Consider the following 19,099-nt stretch of genomic DNA (forward strand, 5'->3'; position numbering starts at 1 on the left):
TCTCTCTGCCGAACAAAAAGATCCTTCTCTCCCATCTGTCTAGGAGAAGTCAGAAAAGGAAGCACACTGTAGCGCCATAACATGCAAATATGAAAAATGACAAATGAGTTGCATTACTGCATTAGAAATATGAAAAAATGTGCTTCCTTTTTTGCTTGAATGTATATGAGTTAGTGACTCTAGGTTAATCACCTGTTCACACAATGTTTATCCTTGGATGTGACAGTCACTTTTTGAAATTTGTATTCATTTACCTTCTGACTGAGCACTCCACCTGTTAGCCGCAGGCGGTTTTAATCAAAGCAGGGCCACTTCCCCTCCACAGAGATAAAGACTTCAGTCTAAACAGAGGATTTTTCATAGGTTCCCATTCAGATGGAGACTTCAGTCTTAGTGAGGATTGGCATAGACAGAGACCTGGAAAACGAGAAATGCCTTAACGTGGCTTCCAGGTACACATAACTTGGCCATTTTATGCGCTAAACTTTCTCAATTTTTCATATTTCTAATGCAGTAATGCAATTAATTTTTCATTTTTCATATTTGCATGTTATGGCACTACAGTGTGCTTCCTATTTGCTTGAATGTATATGAGTTGGTGACTCTAGGTTAAGCACCTGTTCACACAATGTTTATGCTTGGATGTGACGGTCAGTTTTTGAAATTTGTAGGAGAAGTCAGGAGTCCTCTATACACATTAGATAGACTGATTATCTCTCTGAAGTCAGCCGATTCAGGTGAGATTTCTCTAATATTTATGGCGGCTTCAAGAATAAATTTTGTGGGCAGTATGGCAGATTACATTGCATTAAATTGAGATAAGTGGGTGCGATTCTTGGCTGTAGTTCATAAGCGGATCGCCATGCTATTATAATGTTTTGATATTCTAATAAATCACGTGTGTAGACCATGATTTTCTAGTTTTTTTTTTACATTATAGTCTAGTTTGTGTTTAAAGTTCTGGTTTGTAGCTCCATTTAAACGTTGTGTTACCAGTACAATTTTATAATTGAAGCGCCTTTTATATGCTGCAAACCTAAAATTCCAATCAGAAGCTTAATAATTAATTATTTTTATTTATATAGCGCCAACATATTCCGCAGCACTTTACAATTAAGCAGGGATATGTACAGACAATAAATTCAATACAAGTTAAGACAATTTAAACAGTGACATTAGGAGTGAGGTCCCTGCTCGCAAGCTTACAATCTAGAAGGAAATGGGGGGGGGACACAGTAGGTGAAAAGTGCTTGTTAATTCAGGTCTGGCAATTATAATAAATAGGGATTTTCATATAAAGCTGCATGATCCGGTCATCAGCCCGTGTGTTTAAGTGCAATAGTCAAGTGCAGTTATCGTGTGCATGGAGGGTGTGGAGTCAGATGAATAGTAGGGTACAGATTCAGAATAATATTTGGAGGGAGGGCTTGTTTGAAGAGATGGGTTTTCAAAGCGCGCTTGAATAGGTCGGGGCTAGGTATCAGTCTGATCGTCTGGGGAAGTGCATTCCAGAGATCTGGAGCAGCACGAGAGAAGTCTTGGAGACGGAGGTGCGAGGTTCGGATTATGGGGGATGTTAGTCTTAGGTCATTTGTAGAACGGAGGGCACATGTAGGGCGATAGACAGAGATAAGAGAGGAGATATAGGGTGGTGCAGAACAGTGGAGAGCTTTGTGGGTGAGAGAGATGAGTTTGTACTGGACCCTGTAGCGAATAGGTAGCCAGTGTAATGACTGGCACAAGAAGGAGGCATCGTTGAAGCGGCTGGACAGAAATATGACCCTGGCTGCCGCATTCAAGATAGATTGGAGAGGAGAAAGTTTGGTAAGTGGGAGACCGATCAGAAGAGAGTTGCAGTAGTCCAGACGAGAATGAATAAGAGCGACAGTAAGAGTCTTAGCAGTTTCAAAGGTGAGAAAAGGTCGGATTCTGGAGATGTTTTTAAGATGCAGGTGACAAGAGCGAGTGAGTGATCAGATATAGGGAGTAAAGGAAAGTTCAGCGTCGAATATGACCCCAAAACAGCGGGCATGCTGCTTGGGAGTTATGGTTGAACCCTCCAGGGTTTTTTCAATGTTAGGTAGAGTGAGGTTAGTAGAGGGGAGAAACACAAGAAGTTCAGTTTTGGAGAGATTTAGTTTCAGATAGAGGGAGGGCATGATGTTAGAGACAGCAGATAGACAATCCTTGGTATTTTGAATTTGGGTAGGGGTGATGTCAGGGGAAGAAGTGTTAAATTGGGTGTCATCAGCATAGAGATGATACTGGAACCCAAATCTGCTAATTGTTTGTCCAATAGGGGCAGTGTATAGAGAGAAGAGGAGGGGGCCTAGGACTGAGCCCTGCGGGACCCCGATAGTAAGGGGACGAGGAGAAGAAGAGGAGCCGGCAAAAGATACAGTGAAGGAGCAGTCAGAGAGGTAGGAGGAGAACGAGGAGGGGGCTGTGTCCTTGAGGCCTATAGAGCGGAGCATAGTGAGGAGGAGCTGGTGATCCACAGTGTCAAATGCGGCAGAGAGATCCAGGAGAATCAGCAGGGAGCAATGACTTTTCGATTTAGCTGTTATTAGATCATTTGAGACGTTAGTGAGGGCAGTTTCAGTAGAGTGTAAAGAGCGGAAACCAGATTGTAAGGGGTCGAGAAGAGAGTTATCTGAGAGATAGCGGATTAGACGGGAGTGGACCAAGCGTTCCAGGAGTTTAGAGATGAAGGAAAGGTTAGAGACAGGTCTGTAGTTAGCAGTGCAGTTCTGGTCCAGGGATGACTTTTTAAGTAATGGGGTTATGATGGCATGTTTAAATGAGGGAAATATACCTGAAGAAAGAGAGAGGTTAAATATTTTAGTCAGGTGAGTGGTGACCACTGGTGAGAGAGACTGCAGGAGCTGTGAAGGAATGGGGTCACTGTTGCAGGTTGCAGGCCGAGCGGAAGCGAGGAGCTTGGAAACTTCTTCTTCTGAAACAGGCTCAAAGATATCTAGTGAGCTTGAGATGCGGCAGGGAAGGGGATCCAGGCACTGAGGAGATTGGGCTGAGATATCCTGATGGATGTGGTTGATTTTTTCTAGGAAATAAGTGGCCAGATCCTCACCGCTGAGGTTGGTGATGGAGGCCTGTACTTTAGTTTTCAGGAGGGAGTTTATGGTTTCAAAAAGTCGTCTTGGGTTGTTGGATAGTGAGGTGATGAGGGTGGTGAAGTAGGATTGTTTGGTCAGATGAAGGGCAGAGTTATAGGTTTTGAGCATGAACTTATAGTGGATGAAGTCTTCTGCTAAGAGAGATTTTCTCTACTGCCGCTCTGCACACCTTGAGCAGCGCTGAAGAAAGCGTGTTTGCATTGTGTGCCAGGGCTGCCGCTGTCTGTGTCGGGTCTTTCTGCGTGTAGAAGGTGCTGCTTGATCTAGGGCATTCTTCAGTGTATTATTGAAGTGTGAGAATGCTAAGTCTGGACAGGAGAGGGAGGAGATGGGGGCTAAAGATGTGTGGAGATTGTCCATAAGCTGCTGGGTATTAATGGTACGTGTATTTCGATAAGTGTGGTAAGTGGAGGTGTCCCGGGTGAGGAGACAATTCTTGACTGAAAAGGAAAGAAGGTTGTGGTCCGAGAGCAGGAGAGGGGAGTTAGTAAAGTCGTGCAGTATGCCGGGACGGGAGAAAACCAGGTCCAGAGTATTCCCGTCCTCATGTGTAGGAGAATTAGTAAACTGTGAGAGGCCAAATGAAGAAGTTAGAGAAAGAAGATGAGAGGCAGATTGGGAGAGGGGATCATTGATGGGGATGTTAAAGTCTCCCATGGTGAGGGTGGGGATATCATATGGTAGAAAGTGAGTAAACCAGGTGGCGAAGTGGTCTAGAAACTGGCGGGAGGAGCCTGGGGGGCGAAAGACAACCGCCACTCGTAAGGAGAAGGGCTTAAAGAGTCTGACGGCGTGGACTTCAAAGGAAGGAAATGTAAGTGAGGGAACCGGGGGGGGATGACCTGGAAAGCACATTGTGATGAAAGGAGCAAACCAACACCTCCACCCTGTCTGTTCTCAGGTCTGGGAGTATGTGAAAATTTCAGCCCACCAAACGAGAGAGCGGCAGCAGCGGTGGTGTCTGAATGCTGGATCCAGGTTTCTGTAATAGCCAGAAGGTTAAGAGAATTAGAGAGAAAAAAATCGTGAATGTAAGTCAGTTTGTTACACACAGACTGTGCATTCCAGAGAGCACATTGGAAAGCGATAGGAGAAGGCATGCACTGAATGTTAATAAGATTAGCAGGGTTTCTATATGCAGCTGGAGGAGAGTAATGCTGGTGGAGAGAGGCCCAGGGTTGGGGGAGATGTCGCCTGCAACTAGTAAAAGGAGAAAAAACAGAAAGAGCAGGTGGTGGGATGATTTGTATGAACGTTTTGAGTGCTGCATGGAGGTATTGGATGGTTTGGAGTGGGTAAGAAATGTCAGTAGAGCCTCAGAGTTATACATGGGAGAGTGGAGAAGGGAGGGGTGGATATGCAGAGAGTGCACAGAATGTGTAAAAGGGCGGGCGAGTTGTGAGAAAGCAGAAGTTAAGATAAATAAGCAGCAGGTTGACATGATCAATGCATAATGTCGTACGACTGATCAAGAAGCATGCTTGCATGAAAAACTTATGCACCTTACCTGTCTCCTGCCCTGTCCAACTGCATTGTCTAACTGCAAAGCACTTTATCCTGTTGCACTTAATATCTGTTGCATGCGTGCTATCCCAGCCAGAGCTAAATATATATGAAATGTCTGCTAGCTTCAACCACCAAATGGCCACAATCAGTAATTAAACAATTGGCACAAGGCCAGAACAGGCATTACTATGCAGGGTAAACAACCAATGCTGGACAAGGCCATAAAACAGTGAAAGAAAGAAAAAAAAAAAAAAACTTTCAACACTCAGTAATTAAACAATTGGCACAAGGCCAGAGCAGGCATTACTATGCAGGGTAAACAACCAATGCTGGACAAGGCCATAAAACAGTGAAAGAAAGAAAAAAAAAAAAAAACTTTCAAACACTTTAAAGCAGAAACAACAAAAAAAAAGACAGACCCACCACAGGAGTGATGGAATTAAATACCATGAAAATATCTTGCTACATATGATGCAGTTCACACTTATCAGACAGCACGCATGGATGATGGAATTAAATACCATGAAAAATGCTTCCCTGTACAGACGTCCCTTTGATGGAAATAGGTTATGTTACATGCTCTTTTTCTTGTCTTTTCAGCTAATGGGAACGATAGCAACAAATTTACAGGAGACCGCTCTCCCTGTTCCCCTTCACGTGTTCTTCACATTCGTAAGGTTCCAAATGATGTTACAGAAGGGGACATAATCTCATTAGGTGTACCCTTTGGAAAAGTTACTAATCTTTTGATATTGAAAAGTAAAAGCCAGGTATTATATACTTCTGTTATACTCTTATTTTTGTTATTTTCTTATCATTTTCATTTTAGTTTTTCATCACAGTATTGTTATGGCATGTCAAACAAAATCACTGTCATTTAAGCTAATTTCTTTCTGTACACGGCTGCCATTACCTAAAGGCGCATGTATTAGAAGTACTTTTTTAATGTTTACTTTATTTTAGTCTTCTTGAGGATCTTGAACCTGCAATTTTGATCATGTTTAACATATACTCTACTACATCATTATTGCAGTTTGTAGTTTAAATTAAAGAAGCACTCCCATCAACGTTTTTAACTTCATTGCAGCCATCATGTTATATAGCACTGTGTACTTATAATTGCTCATTTTGCCTTTCTACCCAGCTAATTCTTCTCTTTCCTCTGCTCTATGTAGAAACAGGAATTCTCTTGTCCCTGCATTTTTACCCATCTCTTCATCTCCTGACCCAGCTTCTCCCTCTTACCCCTACCAGGGACTTTTGCAGTGACTTATGACTCATGCAGGCAAAATTGACCTCCTTTTTCTACATAGAGGATTCAGTTAGTCAGTTTTTATTCACGTGATGTCAAAAACCTAATGGAAAAAAGAATAATTACCTAGGTAGAAAAGCAAAATGAGCAATTGTAAGTACACACTGCTATATAATATGATGACTGCAATATATTAAGAAGATACAAATTTACAAATGTTGATAGGAATTACTAGTTATGTAGAAAGGAATTAAAGAAGCAGTTCTTTATATGCAGAGCACTGCTATTTATACATTACAGACCCACATTGAAAAACACAAATACTTTCTATTCATTTGTTATTGTGTCTGATGCTTTGAAAAGGATACAGTATAAGCCGTTAATTGCCATACATGTCTGCAAGTAGTATTTTAATAATGAAGCAAAATTAGTTATTCAGTATTATTGTAATGCCTGCTCCACCAGGGGGTGCGGGTGAAGGAAAACAGGTACACTCACAGTGAAACCACAGAGCAGCAGGCAGGAGCCACTAGGTGGCGGCAGAGTATTCAGAAAAGCCGGGTCAACAACAGAGAGGGAACAAAGTACCATAGGTAACAGCAATACACGTGGTCAGAAGCAAGCCAAAGAAGTCTGAGCCGGTTGGAAGCAGGAAAGCCAGAGACAGTCAAACAGGTCAGATGACAAGCCGAGTCAAATACCGAGAGATCACAACACAGAGAGCAAGTACTACTATGAGCGAAGTCACAGGGGCAAACAGGAACGGGACCTAGGTAAACGGGCAGAGGACAAATCAGGGTATAACAGGGTCAGCTACTCAAGCCAGAGACAGGAACTATAACTGACACTGCTTGCAGGTAACAGCGGACTGAAATACCAGACAGATATCAAAACGAAGCAGGGAAGATTAACCACCGAATGACCATCCCGGGGAGAGAATAATCAGAAACAAACCCCGTACTGGATCATGACAATTATGGGTTGTAATAATGAATTAAACAAATATGTGATGTATTATGCTTTTGTGGTTATGTTTTCATGTGTTTTTCTTTGACAGGCCTTCTTGGAAATGGCTTCTGAAGAAGCAGCTATCACGATGATGAATTACTATACCCCTGTCACTCCTCAGCTCCGGAGTCAGCCTGTCTATATTCAGTATTCGAACCACAGAGAATTGAAGACTGACAACCTACCGAATCAGTCGGTAAGTACCTTCTGATACTGATCCTCTACTACAGCTTACTTGGGCTAAGGCCCTGTTCACCATAGATTTGTGGCTTCCATTTATATCTCAATGGGTCCTTTGGGACACTAATTTTGAATGTAAAAATAGTACAACAGGTTGCATTATTCTGGTTATCAAAAATACTGGTAAACCAGACTGTTTTAGGCCGCATTCAGGTGTGGCAGATTTTCTATGCAGGTAATGCATTACAGATCTGCTAGAAATTTGCTGAACTAATATAAGTGAATGGTGTTTTCAAACATCACAAAAGATTTTTCTAGTGTGGATTTGATATAAAAATATTCAGCATACCTGACCCACAAGTAATGCACAAGTTTAAGGTTGGGTTTATGTTTTAATCCACGGTAGAAAAAATACCATTATGGCTGAACTCTGAAAAACAGCTAAACTCGGTTTTCAAAACAAGATGGACTACTAACACAGTGTGCATGTCAGGTTACACCTCCTATTATACACTCAAGTAGAGGGAAGGGGCAGAAGGAGAGCTGAAACCAGAAGATTGTGTTGAGCTGTCTAACAAGTCTTTTACTTCATCCCAGAGGTGGATTCATATCTACACTGCTCAGCACTGCTGTATAATTTCCTTCATGCTGCTGCTTCTCTCTGTGTGTTGACTAAGGAATGAAGAGAAGGAATCTCTACCTATGTTGTGTACGGCAGATATAATAACAGCTAGTCTCCTCCAACCAGCTCAGTCATTTACAAATTAAAAGATAGAGACTGCAGAGGGGAAAACTGATGAAAATACAGGATACAAGTCATATAAAATCTAAGTACTGTAATTGTATTGTAGGCCCTGTTGACTGTTTCTAACAGAATTCTGAGTACAACTCACACTTAATCTTTAACTCAAAACTTGATGTTTTTTTGTCTATTTTTTTTTTCCTGATATATTTTCTATTCTTTTTTTTTTTAGCGAGCACAGGCTGCCTTGCAAGCTGTGAACACTGTCCAGTCTGGTGGTCTGACTCTCGCTGGAGGTGAAAGTTTATTGATAGGCCACAGTCCTGTCCTCCGAATAATTGTTGATAACCTGTTTTATCCTGTTACTCTGGAAGTCCTGCATCAGGTATTTATATTTCTACATTATAAACCTAAAATAAGCAAATCTACAAATATCTAATCGCCCAATGGCATGAAATCGAAAAAGTGTCTTAGAGCCATGAAATAAGACTTGAAAACATTAGGTATTCAGTAATGGGAATCACCTTTTAGAAGTTGATTGAGGTGAAAACCGCCATCCTATGTTGCTTTGTCATCCTAGTCCTCCATTCTGATATTGGGGAAGAGTTTTAACCCTCTAAATATTGAGTAACAAGAACATTTTTAGGTGTCACATGGTGGGTAAATAAACAACCCCCCATTTGATTTTGTCTTATCAAATCTGAGAATTGAATTTGTCTTTTTATTTTTTCGACCTCTATTTGCCCACTCATTAAAATTTGTCCTAGATCATAATCATATCTGTCATGACACTTTGGTTCCTTTAAACTTTATATATTGAAAAATACACGAGGAAACAAATAAAAACTACTTTTCTGCCTCTCATCTTCTTGTTTAAAGGGTGGCGGACGCCCGTGCTTGATTAACAGTATGGACCAGTAGCATTATGCTGCTGGTCCGAACTGTGCGCTCCCGATGTTGCTAGATTAGGGTGCTTTGCCTGTGCAGTATTGGAAACACAGTGTGATTGACGCTAGCCAAGGATTGGAAGCTAGCAGTGCACTTCAGTGATCTAGGCCAGCATCTGCGCAGTGCTTACAAGCTCAATAGTAAAGAGCTTGTAAGCACGGTGTATGTTCGGCTGGTATCCTAGGCAAAGAGCAGCAAATGATAAAAAAGAAAATTGTTACTATAAGGAGAACAGGGGCAAATTTTAATTAAGAGTGAATTGTAAAGTTGTCTATATTTGCAAGTACTATCATACCATATCCATCTATGAAGATGGGAATAACTCTTTAATGAAAATTATGAAGGTACGTACCATATATGTTTTGTAGCATACATATGGCTATGTTTTAGGGCAATACAATATTCTGATGTCACTCTTTCACCTTCTATCACCTATCTGAATAATTGTGCTCAAAGTAATGGTGAAACCTTTGACACTTTTTATTTCTTCCCTGTGTCACAGATCTTTTGCAAGTTTGGAACAGTACTGAAAATCATCACATTTACAAAGAACAACCAGTTCCAAGCTCTCCTTCAATATGCTGATCCAATGAACGCACATCACGCCAAAGTGGTAAGAAAGGCATATGACGCACATGCTCATTACTGGAGATGGGTTGGTGGAGGGGGGAAAAAAATATTCTGCGTGTTTTACAGTTACTCCTGAATGTTGGCAGTCTTATGCTGTGTATTATCAGAGTTACAAAGCTGCTTTGTGTAAATGTGCCCGGAAAACAAAGACCTTCAGTAATGAGGGAGTCTGAAATGTTCTTGGACCCAGCTCTACAATGACTGACCTATTTTACAACATCGAGATAAGTGGTAAAGCCCGTGCTGACGATCGGGACAAAATGCATCCACCTTTTTAAGTGCTGTGTAGAACCAGTAGCCTATCAAGTGAGCAAGCCTTTGCACAAATCTGTCATTCTTCAAACTTTTAGTTTTTATCTGTCTTTTATTTAGCACGGATAAATCTTTTGCTGTGCTCCCATGTGGCTTTTGTACTCTTTTTCCTCAACATGGGTATATTTTGTCACTCACATTCTCTTTTTATATTGAATGGGTTGTCTGGGACTTTCATATTGCCTGCCTAACCTCCCCTCCCCCCACCAATCAGCGGTTACCGATACTGGTGGAGGCCAGATGCAATCACTTGTGGAGCATAACTACACAGCTCCATCAACTACATAGTGGCTGCGGACCGGTAGTGCACATCTACAGCCTATTCGTTTTGCATAGGGATAGATATGCAGTACCTGTCTGCAGCCACTATTCCGTCGACAGAGCTGTGCTGAGCAGCTCCACAATTTAAGAAATCGGGCAACACCGGGAACATCTGATCATCTGTTGTGCCGGGTGTCGCACCCCCACTATCAGATATTGATGACCTATCGTAAGATTAGGCCATCAATATAAAGCATCAAAACGCTTTATGTGAACACTGGGTTATTTGCTTTCTCACTTGAAACCTTCCTTAACTACTGGTTCTATGGTAGTTTTATGTGGTGAGCTTTATCTGGCCTTAATTAGACAAAAATAGATCTTTACCAGTAATAGCTACAACACATTCATGTGCCACTATTTCTGTTGTAAACCCTGCTTGAAAACATGTGGCTCTATTTCTGGTTGTCATTAACAGTTTAATGTGTTGCTTCCTTTTTATGCTGCTTTTCACTCTTTCTTCTTGTAAACCCCCAACATGCCTACGGGTAAAAGTACTTAAAACCATTAGCTGGAGGTCGTCCAAGCTTCATAAAGAACTGTATAAAACAGCTGTACGGAAGTCTCTTACACCTCAATACGGCTTGCTTCTGCGCTACCTGCTAAGCTGTAAAGGAGCATGTGGAACATAAATGGGAAATGGAGAAAACTGTATGTGTATATATATATATACAGTCATGGCCAAAAGTATTGACACCCCTGCAATTCTGTCAGATAATACTCAGTTTCTTCCTGAAAATGATTGCAAACACAAATTCTTTGGTATTATTATCTTCATTTAATTTGTCTTAAATGAAAAACACAAAAAGAATTGTCCTAAAGCCAAATTGGATATAATTCCACACCAAACATAACAAAGAGGGTGGACAAAACTATTGTCACTGTTCGAAAAATCATGTGATGCTTCTCTAATTTGTGTAATTAACAGCACCTATAACTTACCTGTGGCACCTAACAAGTGTTGGCAATAACTAAATCACACTTGCAGCCAGTTGACATGGATTAAAGTTGACTCAACCTCTGTCCTGTGTCCTTGTGTGTACCACATTGAGCATGGAGAAAAGAAAGAAGACCAAAGAACTGTCTGAGGACTTGAGAAACCAAATTGTGAGGAAGCATGAGCAATCTCAAGGCTACAAGTCCATCTCCAAAGACCTGAATGTTCCTGTGTCTACCGTGCGCAGTGTCATCAATAAGTTTAAAGCCCATGGCACTGTGGCTAACCTCCCTAGATGTGGCCGGAAAAGAAAAATTGACAAGAGATTTCAACGCAAGATTGTGCGGATGTTGGATAAAGAACCTCCACTAACATCCAAACAAGTTCAAGCTGCCCTGCAGTCCGAGGGTACAACAGTGTCAACCCGTACTATCCGTCGGCATCTGAATGAAAAGGGACTGTATGGTAGGAGACCCAGGAAGACTCCACTTCTTACCCCGAGACATAAAAAAGCCAGGCTGGAGTTTGCCAAAACTTACCTGAAAAAGCCTAAAACATTTTGGAAGAATGTTCTCTGGTCAGATGAGACAAAAGTAGAGCTTTTATGGCAAAAGCATCAACATAGAGTTTACAGGAGAAAAAAGAGGCATTCAAAGAAAAGTACACGGTCCCTACAGTCAAACACGGCGGAGGTTCCCTGATGTTTTGGGGTTGCTTTGCTGCCTCTGGCACTGGACTGCTTGACCGTGTGCATGGCATTATGAAGTCAGAAGACTACCAACAAATTTTGCAGCATAATGTAGGGCCCAGTGTGAGAAAGCTGGGTCTACCTCAGAGGTCATGGGTCTTCCAGCAGGACAATAACCCAAAACACACTTCAAAAAGCACTAGAAAATGGTTTGAGAGAAAGCACTGGAGACTTCTAAGGTGGCCAGCAATGAGTCCAGACCTGAATCCCATAGAACACCTGTGGAGAGATCTAAAAATGGCAGTTTGGAGAAGGCAACCTTCAAATATCAGGGACCTGGAGTAGAAAGAAGAATGGTCTAAAATTCCAGCAGAGCATTGTAAGAAACTCATTGATGGTTACCGGAAGCGGTTGGTCGCAGTTATTTTGGATAAAGGTTGTGCAACCAAGTATTAGGCTGAGGTTGCCAATACTTTTGTCAGGCCCATTTTTGGAGTTTTGTGTGAAATGATCAATGTTTTGCTTTTTGCTTCATTCTCTTTTGTGCTTTTTCATTTAAGACAAATTAAATGAAGATACTGAATATTATCTGACAGAATTGCAGGGGTGTCAATACTTTTGGCCATGACTGTATATACACTCACTGGCCACTTTATTAGGTACACCATGCTAGTAAGGGGTTGGACCCCCTTTTGCCTTCAGAACTGCCTCAATTCTTCGTGGCAGAGATTCAACAAGGTGCTGGAAGCATTCCTCAGAGATTTTGGACCATATTGACATGATGGCATCACACAGTTGGCGCAGATTTGTCGGCTGCACATCCCTGATGCGAATCTCCCGTTCCACCACATCCCAAAGATGCTCTATTGGATTGAGATCTGGTGACTGAGGAGGCCATTTGAGTACAGTGAACTCATTGTCATGTTCAAGAAACCAATCTGAGATGATTCGAGCTTTATGACATGGCGCATTATCCTGCTGAATGTAGCCATCAGATGTTGGGTACATTGTGGTCATAAAGGGATGGACATGGTCAGCAACAATACTCAGGTAGGCTGTGGCGTTGCAACGATGCTCAATTGGTACCAAGGGGCCCAAAGAGTGCCCAGAAAAAATTCCCCACACCATGACACCACCACCACCAGCCTGAACCGTTGATACAAGGCAGGATGGATCCATGCTGTCATGTTGTTTACGCCAAATTCTGACCCTACCATCTGAATGTCGCAGCAGAAATCGAGACTCATCAGACCAGGCAACGTTTTTCCAATCTTCTACTGTCCAATTTCGATGAGCTTGTGCAAATTGTAGCCTCAGTTTCCTGTTCTTAGCTGAGAGGAGTGGTACCCAGTGTGGTCTTCTGCTGCTGTAGCCCATCTGCCTCAAAGTTCGACGCACTGTGCGTTCAGAGATGCTCTTCTGCCTACCTTGGTTGTAACAGGTGGCAATTTGAGTCACTGTTGCCTTTCTATCAGCTCGAACCAGTCTGCCCATTCTCCTCTGACCTCTGGCATCAACATGGCATTTCCGGCCACAGAACTGCCGCTCACTGGATTTTTTTTCTTTTTCGGACCATTCTCTGTAAACCCTAGAGATGGTTGTGCGTGAAAATCCCAGTAGATCAGCAGTTTCTGAAATTCTCAGACCAGCCCTTCTGGCACCAACAATCATGCCACGTTCAAAGGCACTCAAATCACCTTTCTTCCCCATACTGATGCTCGGTTTGAACTGCAGGAGATTGTCTTGACCATGTCTACATGCCTAAATGCACTGAGTTGCCGCCATGTGATTGGCAGATTAGAAATTAAGTCTTAACACACAGTTGGACAGGTGTACCTAATAAAGTGGCCAGTGAGTGTATATATATATACAGTTTGAAAAAAGAAGAGTAGTCTGAAATTCCAGTTGAGAGGTGTAAGAAACGTGTTGATGGTTATAGGAAGCGATGGCAGTTATTTATTCCAAAGGGTGTGCACCCAAATATTAAGTTGATGGTGCCAACATTTTTGTCTGGCCAATTTTTGGAGGGTTTTGTGTGAAATTATGTCAAATTTGCCTTTTTGCCTCTTTTTTTTGTGTTACTAAAACACAACCCAGGAAATAAACATGTGTATAACAAAACATGAGTAATTGCAATAATTTTCTGGGAGAAAAACTTCAGTCTCCGGAACAATTTTGAGGGTGCCAACACCATAGTCATGGCTGAAAGTGTTGTCACCTGATCTCAACCCAGTTGAGCATTCATTTCACTTGTTATAGACTAAACTTCAGACAGAAAGGCCCACAAACAAACAACAACTGAAAACCACCGCAGTGAAGGCCTGGCAGAGCATCAAAAAGGAGGAAACACAGCATTTGGTGATGTCCATGAGTTCAAGACTTCAGGCAGTCATTGCCAACAAAGGGTTTTCAACCAAGTACTAGAAATGAACATTTTATTTACAATTATTTAATCTGTCCAATTACTTTTGGTCTCTTTAAAAACAGGATGGCACATGTTAAGGAGCTGAAACTCCTAAACCCTTCATCCAATTTTAATGTGGATACCCTAAGCAGAAAGTCTGAACTTCAACTGCATCTGAATTGTTTTGTTTAAAATTCATTATGGTAATGTCTAGAACAAAAATTAGAAAAATTTTGTCTCTGTCCAAATATATATGGACCTAACTGTATATCCTATATACTTTCTTACATTATTTACGCTATGCCAATACCCATCCTATCTTTCTTACCCCTAAGTGTTACACTTGTCACATTGTCATTACTCCTAAAGTGCTACTGGGGCAACCGCTTTCCTATCAGGTTCGCCACCAGATCTGGACACACCGTCCCTGCAACACTGTTTTCACTTTCCACTAAGTGCTGCTACTATCACTTCATAAGGCACTTCAAAAATTCTATACTATTATATACATTATAACAGACGGGACTCTATACTTCCTAGTGCTATACAATAGTACAAATATATCAAAACATTCCTATTTTTCCCTATAAGACATTATCAATCCTATCTTACAATACTGTACACTATCAATTTACATGTACAGATATATTAACATTTTTATTGATTATAATAAAGCCGCCGTTACATACTGCGATATCGCTAGCAATATCACTGTAAAGTCACCGATTTTGTGACGTTACAGCGATATTGCTAGCGATATCGCTACATGTGATACTTACCTCCGACCGGCTCCCCCGCTGGTTATCGCTGATCGCGCGAGAAGCTCCTGGACCGTTCCTCGTCGGTCACTTCCTGCGGCGCTTCCTGCTGTGACGACCAGCGACGCGTGGAGGCGGGCAGGAGGACGCAGGATCGCCGCGTCTGACAGGTAAGTAGCGATCCCCGTCCCCAGCGATGTCGCTAGTGAGATCTGCCTGAGTGGCAGCTCACTAGCGACCACCTAGCGATGCACCAGCGATCCTGACCACGTCATATCGCTGGTCGGGATCGCTGGTGAGTTGCTAGGTGTAACGGTACCCTAAGAAACGGTGATTAGCAATGGTAAATGGCAGATATTCTCCCAGCCGGGGTATCTTCTAATGTCCTTGTAGTGTGTGGAGGACCTGCTCCAAACCTCCAATGGTGGTCTTGGGTGGGCTGCAAGACATAACTGGCCTTCCCCATTAGACCTCATCTTCAGCCACACCTAACAGGTTTTTCTTCAGGTCTGTAGTTGTTGTGCAATGATGGAATCTTATTTTCCTGGGGTTAACTGTTTACAAGAATTTTGCAAAAAGAGTACTGTTCACTTTAATGGGGAAACAACATTATGCAGGACTTGTAAAACCCTCCTGGGTATCTTATGCTCATTAGTGCAAGTCAGTTCAGTTCCCTGATTAGCATTGCTCTATTGATCAGAAGCATCAGGTTTTGGTCGCTTACATGGTAAAACTTGGGTGCTGCCACTTGATGGCTGTGCAAGCACAGGACCATTTCTGTCCACAGGCACATTGCCCAGCACCAGGATCATGGATTCCACACCCGGTGTCTGTGTGGCTGGTGTGCACTGTGTTGGTGGGGATGTCAGGGGTTCCACCAGGGTGTCATCATCTGCAGCAGTGATGCCATCGCCGGTTACCTGCATTCCTCCGGCGCAGGACTCATTCAATTGCGACACCGCTGTCAGTTGCGTCTGCAGCTCCTCAACTTCCCATTCCAGGAGCGCCAGGTCAACTACCGGCTGTAGCTTCCATCTTCCTGGCCGTGGGAGCCTCCAGCTGCTACCCCGCGCCCAGCAGGCATTTTCTCACCGCTCGCTATGGCGTCTTCTTGGTGCTCTCCCTTCTCTTCCGCCCTGTTTAACGCCGTGGGGCCTCCCTCTGCCCCTTGTGGGTGGTATCTCTTTTCTTTGCCGCCAGACCAGGCTAGGAGGCGGACCCCTCCGACTGTCGGCCATGATGCTGTCATGTAGAAGTAAAGGCAGGGGGTGTTCATATTGATTTGCGCTCTTACTTGGGTGCCACCCACGAAGGCACACCCTACTTCACCGCCATGGCGGCCATCTTTACAGTCAAAGTCACAGTTCAGTAAATAAATTCCTTTGCGCATTTTAGGTTCAGCATTTCAAAAATCAGACCCGGTGGCACCACACCTCTGGGTGAGGTGCAGTACCTCTGTGGCGACTGAACCCTCAGGGGCGCCACACACATGTTTGAAACAAAGTTGTTAACCCACAATTTTGGAAAGGTGCCAACAATTTTTCCTGGACCATGTTTGGGATTTTGTGCAAAATTGTCTAATTTGCTTTTTTTTTTTCTTTTTTCTTTTGTGCTGTTACAATGCACACAACGGAAATAAACATATGTATAACATTCATGTGTAATTGCAATAATTTTCTTGGAGAAATACTGCATTTTCTGAAACAATTTCAAGTATGCCAACACTTTCGGCCATGACTGTATATTATACTGTAGATCTATAGATAGGTATTTTAGAGAATACAAATTCAAGCTCCTCGTCATACACTATTTGTACACTGTTTTGTACATCTTGTAGAATTGACTAGAGTTGAGCGAAACGGGTCGAACAATTTCAAAAGTTGCCGACTTTTGGCAAAGTCGGGTTTCATGAAACGAAACCCGACCCTAGGATGAGGTCGGCCACGAGGTCGGCGACTTACGCGCCAAAGTCGCGTTTCAAAAGTTTGTTTAGCGCTCTTTTTCAGCCAATCAGGATCCACGGACACTGTGGGCAACGTGATGACATAGGCAGGGGTCGCCACCATCTTTCAGAAGGGCATGCAAGTGATTGGCTTGCTTTGGTGGGCGTCACAGGGGTTATAAAAGGGCGTGCACGCCGACCGCCATCTTACTTCTGCCGATCTTAGCATAGGGAGAGGTTGCTGATTCTGTAGGGAGAGCGTTAGGCAGGGAAGAAGACAAAAAAACTGCTTCTGCTGCTAGCGATTTTGCCTGTGCAACACACCAGTCACTGTGTGTGCAGTGCAAGGGGAGGCTATATTGTGGTGGATCAGCGGTGTTGGTTGTTAGGCTGCCTTCTAAGGCTTCCTGACAGCTGCATTGCTGTTTCCCCACTGCTCTGCAAACTGCTTTTTTAAAAGCAATCCCAATTTTTTTTTTGTCCTGCTAAGGTGCTGAGCATGCATTTATTAACACCATACAGCGGTGTACGCTCCTCACACAGTACCGTGTAACGGCTGTTATCACAGCCACAGTGAAGCTATCTGTGTGTCACTGTGGAAGGATAAGTGGAGGACTTGTTCCGTTCTTACAGACCTACACTCTAGGGAGATTCCTATTCTGCCCAATTCTACAATTCACTTTTTTCACACCTGTGCCATCGAGCCTGTGACATAGCGCTCTGATATTCAGTGGGCCTCACACAATCCAAAAGTGTCCAGTGTCCACAAGTGTCTGCAGAAATTCAAAATCTCCCTTATCCTCTAGTCACTTTTTTCACACCTGCTGCATCGAGCCTGTGACATAGCGCTGTGATATTCATTGGGCCTCACACAATCCAAAAGTGTCCAGTGTCTGCAGAAATTCAAAATCTCCCTTATCCTGTAGTCACTTTTTTCACACCTGCTGCATCGAGCCTGTGACATAGCGCTCTGATATTCATTGGGCCTCACACAATCCAAGTGTCCAGTGTCCACAAGTGTCTGCAGAAATTCAAGATCTCCCTTGTCCTGTAGTCACTTTTTTCACACCTGTGCCATCGAGCCTGTGACATAGCACTGTGATATTCAGTGGGCCTCACACAATCCAAGTGTCCAGTGTCCACAAGTGTCTGCAGAAATTCAAAATCTCCCTTATCCTGTAGTCACTTTTTTCACACCTGCTGCATCGAGCCTGTGACATAGCGCTGTGATATTCAGTGGGCCTCACACAATCCAAGTGTCCAGTGTCCACAAGTGTCTGCAGAAAATCTAAATCTCCCTTATCCTGTAGTCACTTTTTTCACACCTGTGCCATCGAGCCTGTGACATAGCACTGTGATATTCAGTGGGCCTCACACAATCGAAGTGTCCAGTGTCCACAAGTGTCTGCAGAAATTCAAAATCTCCCTTATCCTGTAGTCACTTTTTTCACACCTGCTGCATCGAGCCTGTGACATAGCGCTGTGATATTCAGTGGGCCTCACACAATCCAAGTGTCCAGTGTCCACAAGTGTCGGCAGAAATTTAAAATCTCCCTTATCCTGTAGTCACTTTTTTCACACCTGTGCCATCGAGCCTGTGACATAGCGCTGTGATATTCAGTGGGCCTCACACAATCCAAGTGTCCAGTGTCCACAAGTGTCTGCAGAAATTCAAAATCTCCCAGAAATTCAAAATCTCCCTTATCCTGTAGTCACTTTTTTCACACCTGCTGCATCGAGCCTGTGACATAGCGCTGTGATATTCAGTGGGCCTCACACAATCCAAGTGTCCAGTGTCCACAAGTGTCTGCAGAAATTTAAAATCTCCCTTATCCTGTAGTCACTTTTTTCACACCTGTGCCATCGAGCCTGTGACATAGCGCTGTGATATTCAGTGGGCCTCACACAATCCAAGTGTCCAGTGTCCACAAGTGTCTGCAGAAATTCAAAATCTCCCAGAAATTCAAAATCTCCCTTATCCTGTAGTCACTTTTTTCACACCTGTGCCATCGAACCTGTGACATAGCACTGTGATATTCAGTGGGCCTCACACAATCCAAGTGTCCAGTGTCCACAAGTGTCTGCAGAAATTCAAAATCTCCCTTATCCTGTAGTCACTTTTTTCACACCTGTGCCATCGAGCCTGTGACATAGCACTGTGATATTCAGTGGGCCTCACACAATCCAAGTGTCCAGTGTCCACAAGTGTCTGCAGAAATTCAAGATCTCCCTTATCCTGTAGTCACTTTTTTCACACCTGTGCCATCGAGCCTGTGACATAGCACTGTGATATTCAGTGGGCCTCACACAATCCAAAAGTGTCCAGTGTCCACAAGT

At 43.1% G+C, this 19,099-nt stretch overlaps 1 protein-coding gene across 5 annotated transcripts in view; it reads left to right on the forward strand.

Annotated features, from left to right (window-relative positions):
* The window catches only part of PTBP3 (polypyrimidine tract binding protein 3), a 242,861-nt gene that overhangs the window by 157,019 nt on the left and 66,743 nt on the right, over positions 1-19,099 (forward strand). For all 5 annotated transcript variants that reach the window (XM_073549696.1, XM_073549699.1, XM_073549695.1 and 2 more), the window contains 4 exons: positions 5,244-5,413; positions 6,953-7,099; positions 8,058-8,210; positions 9,276-9,386. In XM_073549696.1, the coding sequence (XP_073405797.1) occupies positions 5,244-5,413; positions 6,953-7,099; positions 8,058-8,210; positions 9,276-9,386 (581 nt within the window). The remainder of the gene's footprint in view (positions 1-5,243; positions 5,414-6,952; positions 7,100-8,057; positions 8,211-9,275; positions 9,387-19,099) is intronic.

The sequence above is a fragment of the Dendrobates tinctorius genome, unplaced genomic scaffold (assembly GCF_039654945.1).
Source record: "Dendrobates tinctorius isolate UK_male_01 unplaced genomic scaffold, ASM3965494v1 ptg000160l, whole genome shotgun sequence".
Lineage (NCBI taxonomy): Eukaryota > Metazoa > Chordata > Amphibia > Anura > Dendrobatidae > Dendrobates > Dendrobates tinctorius.